The 13,544-nt window shown below is 39.9% G+C and overlaps 1 protein-coding gene across 1 annotated transcript; it reads left to right on the forward strand.

Moving 5' to 3' along the window:
• Positions 1-409: 409 nt before the first annotated feature.
• On the forward strand, positions 410-5,998 carry csdc2a (cold shock domain containing C2, RNA binding a). The gene is made up of 4 exons (XM_082543653.1): positions 410-639; positions 3,222-3,580; positions 3,722-3,844; positions 5,148-5,998. Exons 2-4 carry the CDS (start codon positions 3,393-3,395, stop codon positions 5,308-5,310), a joined length of 474 nt encoding a protein of 157 aa, XP_082399779.1. The 5' UTR covers positions 410-639; positions 3,222-3,392; the 3' UTR covers positions 5,311-5,998.
• Positions 5,999-13,544: the final 7,546 nt, after the last annotated feature.

The following is a 13,544-nucleotide window of genomic DNA, read 5'->3' on the forward strand; positions in this document are numbered from 1 at the left end:
CTCTGGAAGGTTGAGGAGTGAGAGGGGAAAAGAAGAGCACAGGAGAGTAAACAGGACACAAATTATTGCAAAGAATGAATGAGAGGAAGGTCTAAACTCATGTCTTGTTATCAGACACAGGATAGCTTTCAGTCATCTGAGACATGCGAGCCAAGCGGTCCAGTTAAATTAGCTTTTGATGGAAAGCTGTCAAAGAGGTGCCCATGACCACTAATGAAATTGTGTCTTATTATTAAATCAAAGCTGACATGACTTTTAATTTTCAAGGACACTCAAGCACAGGCCTGTGACTCATATAAAACCATCTGTCTCACACTATTAAAGCACCAGAGACTGCTAAAACATTAAAAAACACGCTTCCCTCCGCGCAGAGAACAAAGAGTGGGGTGTAGGATAGGGAAGCCGTTGTTTTCACCACCAACCCCCCCACCTCCTGCACCCCCGCCCCATCTCTGCTGCCTCCTTTTCATTTGCTGCTGCTTTTTTTCTCTCCTCCCATCCCACCCGTGTGCGCCGCGTCCATACCAAGATCCACTGACTTATCCGCCACATGTCCCCGCAGATTCAACTTCATAATTGTCTTACGCCACATTAAAGGACGGGGACGTGTTGACCTGACAGCTGATCGGCGCTTTTACAGTAAGTAATCGTTGGATCGATCTGGCTGATGGAGGGATTTACGCATCCAGCGCTCCTCTTCTCTGCGTCCGGCCGACGGCGGCGGTTTCTGGCAGTGTTGTGTTTAAATCTCTGCTTTCTAACCCAGAGCTAACATTTACTATAGTCTTCTTCTTTTTTCTTCCTCTGCGTGTTAGTGTATGTTAGGTGTGGGGGTTTTCTCGCCGTTAGTGGAGCATCCTCTCGCCTTCTTGTCTCAGGCTGCCACTGTGTGAGAATGTTCTGGAAACAAGCCGCCTGAAGGGCGCTTATTTGCTGCTGAATTATTCAGACTCCTCAGACACACAAATGATACTATAAAATCATTTGGGCGGTTTGTCTGTTTGAAAGGATGATGTAAAGTTTAAAGACAGGCTGTGTGTATGTGTGTGTGTGTGTGGGGGGGGAGCTGACGTGTGTCCCATACTGATGCAGAGGACCACAGACGGCCACAGTTTCACAGGCAGGGAGGTGCTTTCTTTTTGGCCTTTTGTCTGTCTCCTCGGAGCTTTTGTAGCCCCCTTCCTTCCTCTAGATCAGCCTTCACCCCTCCTGGTTAAAATGTTTGCTCTGACGGTGCAGACTCATTAGACAAATCCATTTTAGTGGCCTACTCTCAGCCTAATATATGGGCCAATGACAGAGGAAGCTGTGCCTGTCAAGTTTCTGAATTATTCAGGCTACATTTTTGTGCTTTGTCATCCATCAGTCATGCCATCAGTCCTGTCCTCTGTGCCGCCGTGATGACAGATGCGTGTGTTCGTCACCATCACTGCATCAGCTCTGTCTATCCAACAGGATCCCCAGCAGAGCCCTCGCTCAGCAGCCATTTGCAGTGTTTTTCTTTAGAAAGTCAGAGATCAGAAGCACTGCTTTGAGGATGCTGTGGACTTGAAATCCTTTAATATTCACAGAAACCAGCACGAACCTTTAGAGCTACTCTTAGGCACAATTTGGCTTTTTCAAATCATCTTTAAGCTCGTTTGGTGATTAAATTTCTAATATAACCATTTCATATTTCACTACATATATTGTCTATTTCACAATTACTTGGTCGGGGCTTACCAACCAGTGACACGGTGTCATGTCATCAGCATCTAAGAGGATGGAAGCCTTGCTGAGGTTTCAGCGAACCATATATTAAACAGAGGTAATTAGTTGCCTCAGGTGTGGGAGTACTGTCACTCTTCTTTTGTCCTCCACTTGTTCAATTTTCTCCCTTTTTACATAGATGTTGATATATGCCAAGACTTTCACCTCAGTACTGCAAAAGTACTATTTTATGCTTGTGAGCAATAGTTCTCGAGGATTTCTGAAGGTCTTTCAAAAGTTTTCTTTGGACTTTGAACCAGTGTCGTATCTACATATAACAGGCAACTTAGGAAATACCATTTTAAATGAAATAAGAGCTTTGACTGTCTTTCAGGAAACCTGTAGAACTATTCCTGAAGCTGCCTAGGAGAGTTCAGAGTGTGAAGAATAAAGATGGTCTCAAAAATCCCAGCAACATAAGCTCCTCCTGTAGCTTCTATTGATATTTCTGAAACTTGTATTCATTGTAATACAGCAGCCCAGTTGTTAACCTCTGCCTCAGGATCCTGTGGTCTAGTTCAAAGATGGCGTCAATCCCACTACACATGACTATATTTAGACTGAGAGTAAGAAACAGAAAGGGTGATATTGGATGGAGCCTGTGGTATTCAGTCTGGCACACATGCGTCTCATCAGTCTTTGTCAAACATTCAGCCTGCAAGCCTCAGTGATTCACTGGGAGGTGCTTGCTGATGGTCCCAGTAACACACCCGCCCGCATCTGCGTTTGTTTGATAAACCAGGTTTTAGCGTTAGCCGTTTAACCTCTGTTGAGCGATGCCCCAAAGCCGTTTGTTTCATGAGCTTGCTAATATGGCATTCATCATCTAGTGGCTCTGAAACGAAGCAGCTCGTTGTTTGAATGCAGACCAATCCTGTAATGGATGTCAGTCCGGTAGAGTGCGGCACTTTAATCTAATAATATGTGATGAGGTGGCCTTCCAGGAGAGCTTTGATATTTACATCATAATGGGACCTTTAGGCTTTATTGGTTTAAGAGGTGATGTTTGTTTTCCATAGCCTGAAGGAATACTAAGCCTTTTCAGTTTATCAAACAATTTTAGAGTCACTGAGTTTGGAGATGCTATACAACAATACATGTATGCTAATGTTTATGCATTTTCTAAATTCTTATTGGGGTCATGATGTTTATAGTGCAACAATGTGAGTAAAGGAAAGCTTTAAAGAACACATTGCAGTTTCATTAAAGTTAAGAAAAACAGACTCCAGGCACATAATGACACTATATAAATTAAACTGAGCTGTATTTGTAGCAACACTAGCCAAAACAACTGAAAATGTGTCCATTTATCAGTATTTTTTACAAAATTTTTATTACAAAGAAAGCATTGTGCGTATTTGGACATACTGGGTTTCTCTGTTGGTTGTGACTTTTATTCCTCACCTTTGTGCCGATGACAAAGCCGTATTCTCTTTCTGGCATTAACCCTTTGTCTTGTTCCTTCACTTTAGGGTTTGCTCAACTCCTTCACCTGTAAGAGCTCTCCTCTGAAAAGCCTCCTCTCCCTCACCAACGCTTGTGCCATGCAGGAGGTGTGAACCCTCCTCCTTCTCTTTCTTTGCAAACCGCTGGAGGAAACCCAAAAAGAGAGCAAAAGAAAACCCAGACTCTAACAAGTCACGATGTCAGACCCTGACCCCTCTTTGCCGACAGTCCCCCCACTGCCCCTCACTTCTCCGCGCACTCCCTTGCAGCTCTCCTTTCCCTTCCTGAGGGAGGGCAGCCGGGTTTGGGAGAAGGAGAGGAAACCACCACAGCCCGGAGAGCTGCCTAGCCCACTGCCTACTAAACGTACTCGCACATACTCAGCGTGAGTACAAATAGCGCTATTGGTGCTCTCTCTCTGTTTTTTTTTTTTTTTTTGACTAATGCTTTTGTAAAATAATTATGCTGTTTATTTAAAATGCACTGTCTCTTTTTCCTCTTTGCTTCTATCTCTCTTCCTCTACAGGACAGTGCGAGCTAAATCAGGTCCTGTATTTAAAGGGGTGTGTAAAAACTTCTCCAGGTCTCAGGGTCATGGATTCATACGGCCTTCCCACGGAGGAGAGGACATCTTTGTCCACATCTCTGAGTGAGTGGCCGCACTGAAATGTCCTGGTATCAAAGTTGTCTTTGGACTCACAGTGCAGTCTATTTAACATGCACAGATCAGCAGCAAGTAAATGTGGGTTACACAGAAACTACTAAGACTTTACAGTATTTATTTTTTGACTGTGTAATTTCTCTCTTTTTTTATTTATTTTTTTTTTAATGATTGGAGTCAGCTGTGAAGTAGATGGCAATTGTACACTGTATATAAAAGATAGCCTCTGGGATTGAAAATGGTTTAAGCCTGCATTCTTTCTAACGGCCAGCAGAGGGAGACTTCTCCGGCTGTAAAAGCACATCTGACTGTAAATAAGATGTTAACCTAACTCATTTAATTTATGACCTAATAAACACTTTTCTCATAAGTTTATATTCATAATTGCCACCTTCAGGACTTATTTGGTAAAGCCATACATTCCTTTTTTAAATAAATTATGTTCCCTATTAGCGTAAACAAGATAATAAAGTAGACGTAGCTATGTGCACCAGAAGTAGAGCCCCAGAAATGTACGATTTTTAAGACAGACATTTGGTGAATTAAATAATCTGATATTCCGATATAGTTTTTTTTTCCGTTCAGACTCACAAAACAGAAACAGAATTCGCTAACATTTGTTATATGTTGTTATTTACTTATTTACACTCTGCCCATCTCTACTCAGATCAGGAAATTGTAGAGTGGCCTCTAGTGGACAAACTATACAACATCACATTAGCACTCACTTAAGGGTTTATCTTTTGTCTCTTTTTCACTTTTTATTCTTCATAACAAAAGGTGTAATAAATTATTTTTCTTCATAATAAATTAATTTTTCTTTGTAAACACTGATACAAGTAGATCAAGACTGGCCAGCATCAACTTATAATATCTAACTGCCATTAAATCAATCAGGCTCTAACCTTAAATACTTGGTTCAAGGGTCAATAATGACAAGTAAGTTAGTCTGAATTTGAACATTTAACATCTCAAATTCACGTTTATATTAACAGCAGTTGGAATCCCATGATCATCTTTTATATACAGTCTATATAGCACAGGTAGAGTCCTCCAGGTTTGGTGGAGATCAGTGGTGGAGAAATTTGAATGAAATCTTAATCTACCAGAAGTATTTCTAAAACTCAATTCTCATTGGCTGTTGTGCATGAACGTAGCAGCTTGGTCGGCGTGAAAACAAGTCCACAGACCTTGATTTTAGTTGCTTGATTTAAAGAAAGCACTCTGCAAGAATGTGAAAAAATGCTTTGTTTTTACTTTTTCTTTTATATTGTCTCTGTTTCCTGAACAGCATTGAGGGAGAGTACGTGCCTATGGAAGGAGACGAGGTTACGTACAAAGTGTGCCCCATCCCTCCCAAGAACCAGAAGATTCAGGCTGTCGACGTGGTGATCACCCACCTGAATCCAGGCACAAAGCATGAGACCTGGTCAGGTCAGATCATCAGCTCCTAGACCAGGGATTTAAGTCTCAGATCTGCAAAGGCGAAGAGGGGTTTAGACTTAATTTCAGATTTTATGTTTTGGTTAGGGAAACGGTAGGATCAGGTCTGGGGCAGAGGGATCCGAGCTCTGTGTGCGGTGGGCAAACGCTGGCCTGAGGTGATAGTGGTACAGAAAGTAAACTTCTAGATATAAAAGTTAGGGTTGGGAGTTAAGCTTTGAATGTATGTGTTTGAATGTTTTTATTTGGAGGCCATGATTTGATCATTTGTGTTTGAATATTTCTGTTGGGGGGGGGTTAAAGGGGTTCAGGGTTTGGTGCTAGCAATTTTACTTTGGGGTAGGGAACATATTTAAGTTGGGAAATAAGTGGTTGTAAAGGAAGTGTCTTTAATGAGTTGGATAAAGATGTACTAGGGGCCGAAATGCATTTTGAGCTAATGAAACAGTTCAACCATACAGACTCGCACTCTGAGTTTTTGGGAGCAGCTCAGAGGACGTATGTGTGTACTTCCAATTTTACATATTCACACTGTGTGCCACCACTGCCAAGGTTCATTAAAAAAGTCACACTGAAACATTCATTTTAGCCATAATGTCTATGTTTACAACCGCAGAGGAGGACGAAGAAGAAAGATTCAAAGGAAAAAACACTTAAAAAATGCCAAGATTTTCCAGGTTGTTTACTTTTCCCAAATGGGAGCTATGAGTATACTTTCACTAGTAACTTTTCCATATTTGCAATTCACTCTTAATGCATTTCGGCCTCAAGTGCTGTGAGAAGTTTCACGTGTTAGGAAGATGTTTCCTTCTAAACATTGTAGCGCTACAGTATTTTTTCTATTTGCAAGTGTAGAAATCCAGTATTATTGTAGCCAGCTCCTATGACGGTCTAAAGTTTTTGTGGTAGACAGTGGGCATGTGGGCCTGCTGCTGAAAAAACAGGCCAGAGGGTTTGGGGTTGGTGGAGGAAATGGTCAGAGGGTGAAGGAACGGGCAGAGGATGGAGTGATCATCTGTAGTTGTGCTCGAGCACAGATGCAGCTAGCTTCGATGTGGGTGTTATAAAGCACGTGTAAGGAGGATGATTGAGATTAATGTCAGCAGTTCTCACTTTGTGGGTCATCAGGTGACGTCAATGATCTTAAAGAAATAGTTTAACACTTTGGGAAACAGTTATTTGCCTTACAGATTATAGGACTGATTTCTCCTTCAGGTCAGGGTTTCCTACTCTCACGTTTCTGGCATGTGACAAATGCTTTAACCTTCAGTCTCATGCTGCTGGAATGAATCTTATTTGAAATATAGAAAACACAAAAAAGCAAGCTTCTGAGTTTCTCTTTTATAGAAAAAAAAGTTTAAACTAAGCTTTCTGCACACAATACAAACTCTAAACATCAGGCTTTTTCCACTGTTTAGAACCAACACTGATCCAGAAACAGTGGAGAGTGCAAAAGATTGTTAATGTGCTTATGTTTACAAAGGCTTGCCAGCAAATGTAGCCTAATCTGTGCACAGGAATCTTTTTAGGACTCTTTGTCGAACTATATCAAATACTTGCATCCTTATCGGGCACAGGATCACCTGCAGCTGTGTTCCACAAAGTGAGAGAGTGGTTTCAGCTTCATTACAGCTAATAATAGCTTCAGACACTGCGGTACTGAAAATGGACCATTAGAGCCTAACAGTGAATCACCAGTTAAACCATTTGTTACATAGCTATTCTCAGACTGAGTCCTATGCTTTATTAAAAGTCTGGATTTCTGCTCAAATTCAGTGACCATTGTTAGCAGTAATAAGTGAAGTGATGTTTACTTTACCATGACCTCTAATCATTAAACTAAAAGAACGTGATAGCAGTTAGCCTAGCAGCAATGAAAATATATTTTCCACATTATATTTTCTACTTTAGCTGATAATTTATGTGTGATAAATATGAAAATATAGCAAGCAGCCACAGCATAGCCTAGCATAGCATTAAGACCAGAAAAAGGGACAAGTAGTAGCCTGGCATTTATTTCAATTATCCTAAAACTTTAGGCTAAGCTAACCAGCTGCTACCTGATTATATAAACTTAGCACAAAACGTAAAAACATTTCTGTTTGATTATTGTTTCTTTATTGTAACAATGCTTCTTGACAATAAATCTCATACCAGCGGAAAGTCTGCTTATTTCCCCTTATATGGTACCACATTTATAAGGACAATGCTTTTGTGGGTTGAGCAGCAGAGTGAGTATGTGGCTTGCGCCCATGTAACATTTACCAAATCTTCTCTGCCAATACCAAACAGTTTATTCTGCTATTGACTTTTGCTTGGTGTTGTATGTTGGATTGGATGATTGAAGTCTGAAGAAAAAAGACATATTAACAATTTAGTAGCATGTGGATGAACCGAACACAGGAAACTCAACTCTGCTGCTCAACCCATAAATGTACAAATGTAGTGTCATTAAAAGGGAAATAAATAAGGACTTCTAAGTGTTTAAGATTTTTTGCATTGTTACAACAAAGAAATAATCAACCAAACACAAATTTCCTTACATTTTGTGCTGAGTTTATGTATATGTATGTATGTACGGAGCCGTGCTGATCTTTTTATGGAGCTCTCAGCATGTGAGTAGAAAAGCAAATTTCAGTAAATGTTGAACTATTTCTTGAAATCATTCTCTCAAGGCCTCCTGGAGGGTCAAGCTGAGGAGAATGTGTTGATTTTTTTGTTAAATTTAGATGGCAGGTTGAGCATTTGAGAATTTACTGTAGAAAATCTCATATGTCACGGCAAATGACTGTAGAAAAAAACAAAACAAAACAAAACAAAAGAGCAGCAAATTTATTTATTGACCTATTTATTTTCATTTGTAACTAGGAGAACATCAGGCATTTGGTAATTAAAAGCTGCATTTTCAAGTACTTGTGCAAAACTAAGCTTGTTTGAAAAACACTGCACACCTCACTCTTATGATACTACCCTGTCAAGATCCCTTTGCTACGGTCTATGTCGTTAACGAGAGGGGAAAAAACCCCTTTTCTTAACACAAGTTTCTAATTTCTATGTAATCTTTGTCTAATTTTTAATATAACTGTGTGGCGTTCGAAATGACAAGCAAGTTTTGTTTGTTTTGGAAGTCAGCATGTTCTCTACGGTTTGTCGTAATCTTCATGTAGAATGTGTTAATTCATCATGCAGTAACACAGTCGGAGCCTTCACAGAGGTATCGTCAGATATCCTATGCATCTTTGATTCTTCTTCGTTTAATTATTATTTATTTATTGGGGGGGGGGGGTTTGGGCCGCAAGTGTGACTTAACATCATTGTAGCACACTATATCTGTGTAGTTTCTTTACTGTGGGAGAAAAGAGTTTGTGTTGGCGAGCACTTTTATTTTTGTCAAATCACTGTGACACCTGTCTTTTGTTGTTAAGAAAAAATTTCAATAAAACTTACAATGGTATTCACAAAAGTTGTTGTTATTGTGAGTTCCTCCATCCCTTACTGGTGCTGCTTCATAGAGAAGTAAGTTGGTAGGTATTCTGAGAGCCGTCTTACTTTGACAGGGTTTTTGTTTTTTTTTCTTTTGCTGTGAATCTTGGGAAATATTTTAATGCATTTGTGTTGTGCTTGTTTTATGTCCATATCCTGCCCATTAGAGGGCGTCCCAGCAGAAATAATCTTCTGGTTCATTACATAGCTGTGTGTGGTAGATTTAAGTAAGTAAGTATAAATTATTTATACATCACATTTCACAGATAAAAATCACAAAGTGCTTCACAATAAAACCAGAAATACAAATAAAATAACATAAAACAGTGGAAAAAAAAGTTAAAAGCTTGTTTGTATAGAAATGTCTTCAGCTGCTTTTTAAAGGAGTCAATGGAGTCTAGACAGTGTAAAGACAACGGCAGAGAGTTCCACAGCCTAGGTGCCAGTGCCTGAAAAGCCCGATCCCCACGTGTTTTGAACCTAGTACGTGGGACCAACAGTAGCCTCTGACCTGACGACCTAAGTGCTTAGGATGAAGCATGAGGTTTCAACAGGTCAGAGATATACTGGGGAGCTTCACCGTGCAGAGCTCTAAAAGTTACAACTAAAATTTTAAAATGAACCCTAAAATTTACTGGCAACCAATGAAGAGAAGCCAAAACTCTTGTTTGTTCCGGTTATAAGTCTTGCCGCGGCATTCTGTACAGTCTGAAGGCGATTCAGAGCTGATTTGTTGAGACAAGTAAAACGACCACCCTTGATTTGATTTGAAATGAAGGGTCTAAAGGACTGAGAGCAGGAGCTATAATCAAAGTTTCTGTTTTTATCTGCATTTAACTGGAGAAAATGATCATTTAGATCATGGGGGCGATCGTGGCTTACGAGTTGGCAGTTCGTCTTGTAATCGGAAGGTTGCCGGTTCGAGCTCCAGCTCGTTCGTTGTGTCCTTGGGCAAGACACTTCACCTACTGCCTACTGGTGATGGCCAAAGGGGCCTATGGTGCGATATGGCAGCTTCGCTCCTGTCAGTCTGCCCCAGGGCAGCTGTGGCTACACCTGTAGCCTCCACCAGTGTGTGAATGTGAGCGTGAATGAATAGTGGAATTGTAAAGCGCTTTGAGGTTCTCGAAAAGCACTATATAAATGCAATCCAAACTGGTTTGATTTCTGACACAATTATTTATAAAACTGAGATGTTTTGAAAGAACAGTATAACTGAATGTCATCAGCATAGAGATGATAAGAAATATTATTGTAACGTCTGATAATTTGGCCTAGAGGGAGTATATGCAGCAAAAAGAGAATCAGACCTAAAACAGATCCTTGAGGTACCCCAGAAGGCAGAACTGATGTTTCAGACAACACATGATTCATACAGACAGTAAAAGATCTCTCAGATAGATACGACATAAACCATTTTAAAACAACACCAGTAATCCTGAACAAGTCCTTCAGCCTATTTATCATGATGCTGTGATCAACAGTATCAAAAGCAGAGGTGAGATCCAAAATAACCAGAACGGTGTCTGCTGCCATCAGAATGTCACTAGACACTTTAAGTAAAGCGGTTTCAGTGGAGTGCAATTTGCAGAAACCAGACTGGAAAATGTCCAGAACGTGAAAGTCACGGAGCAAAAAAGAAAGTAAGTGGGTTGAAACGTCACACAAACCCCAAAAATGGGAAAAACAGGAGATATTGGATCTCAAACAGACAGCAGACTTCTATTTACCACGATCGGTCACTTTCAACTGCTCGTTACTGCAAATATGTAATTGGGCAATCACGTGGGAGCAGTGATTAGTGCCTTTGAGCATGTAGATATGGTCAATATAAGCTGCTGACCCAGCAAAATGAGGAAGAAGGTGATTTCAGTGACTCTGAATGTGGCTTGTTCTTTGTCCCAGACGTGCTGGACAGACGACCAGCATTTGCAGCATTTATAGAGTAGAGTCTGAAAAAGAGAAAACATGAGCAGCAGTTCTCTGGCTGAAAATACCTTGTTGATGTGGCTAGAGGAGAATAGCCAGAGTGCTACAGATGGGCTACAGCTGCTGAAGAACGCTCCTGTCACCTAAGGATAGGAAACTGAGTCTACAATTTCACTGACACTGGACAACAGAAGAGAGACAAAATCTTCTCTGGACATTTTCAAAATTTAGTATAAACAACATGACAACATAGATCCACCCTGTCTTGTATCAGTGGTTCATGCTGGTGGTATTTTCTTGGCAAAGCTTGGGGCCCTTAGTACCAGCTGAACATCATTTTACTGTTATATCATTGCATTAAAAGCTAATCTGAAGTTTTCATAGTTCCACATTACTGAGGTGGCTGTTATTTAATTAGTGGGTTTCATCAGTATCACAAATGCTTCCATAAAATATAATAAAATCATAAAATAGAAATGCGCAAGGACAAGAACACAACACAAGTGCAATACTTGACTACATGCACCAAGTCAGAGTTGATTACTGATCAAGCAACACCACAGAGATAACCTGTAATTAGTTATCGATGCTTTTGGGCTTCCATCTTAATCAACAATGACAAGAAAGTTCATCTGTTAGACAACAACAGGGAGGGAGAAACGATGAGAAACAAAGTTGTGAGACATCTAAAACACATACTACACTGGGTAAGTTAGCAGCTCTTTCATATTCAGCATTAGCGCAGTGTAGAACATGTGAAAAGCATCTGTGAATACGCCCAGTAAATATACAGTAGTACTTTGGGATGAAGCTGAAAGTGAGTGAAGCAGAAGATGCTCCAGTTATGAAGAAAAATCAGTAAAATTGATTTTTAAAAAATGTAGGCAGGAAATGAGCAGCAGAAAGAAGAGGACTGATTCATAAGTACTATGTTTGTTTAGTTCAAATGTGATGTTTACACTGAACTGTCTTTAAATCCTGAACACTGCAGCCACATGTCATCCAGCAGAGAGCGGTTTTATGGGAATTCAGCAGCGCCACATGTGATTACTGTGATTAGGGCCAAACAGCAGATCAGAACATGAATCATGAGCTGTGAAATCAACAACCAAACAAAATCAGTGAAGATGCCTGGATATAAAACAGGAACAGGAACTCAATGAAATTAAAAATAAAATTAACTTTGTCAATGATCCCAGAATTTTCCTCTGCTGCTTACAGCTTGTAGTTGTGGAGAAAACCTAAGTGTAAAAGAATAACATAGTTATTGCATAGCTAATAATTAGTTTATTAGTATATTATTACCATTATCAAACGTTACTGCCAAGGTCAGGTTGGCACTAATCTTTGTGTTTATGTTGAAAGGAAGTAAAAAGGTGGGTTTTTTGTTCACATGCTGATCGTTTTGACTGTGCGTGTTACTGTGGAGCTGCTCAGACCATTAAACATGAGAGTTAACTGACTGTGTGTGCATTCATGTTAATTAAGGTGAAGAGGTAGTGCTAACTGAGAAAGGGGACTCTCAGTTTAAAGTTGTCACCGGTGAACTGAATCATCAGCGTATGTGTGGTTTCACAGCCAAGCCATCTTATCTGGTATTGGTTTTATGGCCTGAACAACCTTTGATCTTCTCTTTTTTTCCCCCTTTCTTTGCCGTCCTTTCCAGACAGGAGTGAATCAGACGTCTATAAGCTGTGCGTTTGGCTCTGTCTGTGGCACGTAGACACGGATGCCTGTTGTTGTGTAAGAACTAAATGAGGTTTTTTTCTCAGCTGTGACTTTGATTTTTCCATCATTATATCCTCTTTATTTCTTACTGACATTTTTGGCAATTTGTCTTTATTTGTCTATCTCCATGCTGGTGGTTTCTCTTAATTTAAATGATGAATTTTGCCAGTCAACATATGAGTTTTCATGTACAGGTAAACCCAAATCTGCATCATGATATTCCAGAGAACAGGATTTGCTTTCTGCCACTTTATTTTACCCAAAAGGAGGATTTTAAATAGTCAAGCTGTGATTGAAGTACAGACCTCCAGCTGTAATTCAAGGGGTTTTTAAAAAATTAAAAAATTTGACATTAACTGAAGGGATATAGATTGTCCTAAATTTTCAGAGGCTAAAAATTCATCGGACAATTCATTGACCTGGAGTTACAAAGCCAGGCGAGGTCGGTTCTCTTATTATTTCATGACAAGTTAATAAGATAAAAGGGGCATCATTATTCTGGAAAACCTCAACAAACCTGTCAGCGAAATAGCAAAAACTGTAGTAGAGGACAAATCAACACAAAAGAAGGAATGCACTGGCCAGTACAGCTATGCCAAAAGAGTTAAAAGACCACAGAAGACTGCTAAAGTGGACGATTACAGAAATATTACCTCGATTAAGAAAAAACCCTTCAAAACAAGTCTATCAAATATAAAGCCAAGGGCAGAACTGGGCTGGCAAAGACTCCAATCTGGCTCAACTGGAGAGCTTTAGAAGATGAAGGAAGAATAAATATTGGACTACATTTTTATAAGTTTTATAGCTTTAACTTTACTGATAAAAGTGTCCCATGTGGCCATTGACGCCTTATTCTTTGCTTAAATTAAGATATCTCAAGGATTAATCTTTTTTTTTCTGGGCCGTTTTCCTTTTTGCCAATTGAACTGTATTTCTGCACAAAACAATTTCATGGTACGATTCTCCATTAAATTAAATTTGTGAGTGTAAGACTATCAACAAACTTACAACCAAGCCATGCTCTGCGTGTTTGCTTTAAGCTTTAATTTATGCAGGCCATGACACAGCGCTGACAAGGTTATATGGCCTGCGTCTGTGTCTTTAA

The sequence above is a fragment of the Aulonocara stuartgranti genome (genome assembly GCF_965226115.1).
Source record: "Aulonocara stuartgranti genome assembly, chromosome: 8".
Taxonomy (NCBI): Eukaryota; Metazoa; Chordata; class Actinopteri; order Cichliformes; family Cichlidae; genus Aulonocara; species Aulonocara stuartgranti.

Coding starts and splice junctions, on each gene's coding strand:
- csdc2a (XM_082543653.1), top strand. CDS start 3,393: ATGTCAGACCCTGACCCCTCTTTGCCGACAGTCCCCCCACTGCCCCTC. Junction 3,581..3,721: donor CGTACTCGCACATACTCAGC/GTGAGTACAAAT, acceptor CTTCCTCTACAG/GACAGTGCGAGCTAAATCAG. Junction 3,845..5,147: donor ATCTTTGTCCACATCTCTGA/GTGAGTGGCCGC, acceptor TTTCCTGAACAG/CATTGAGGGAGAGTACGTGC.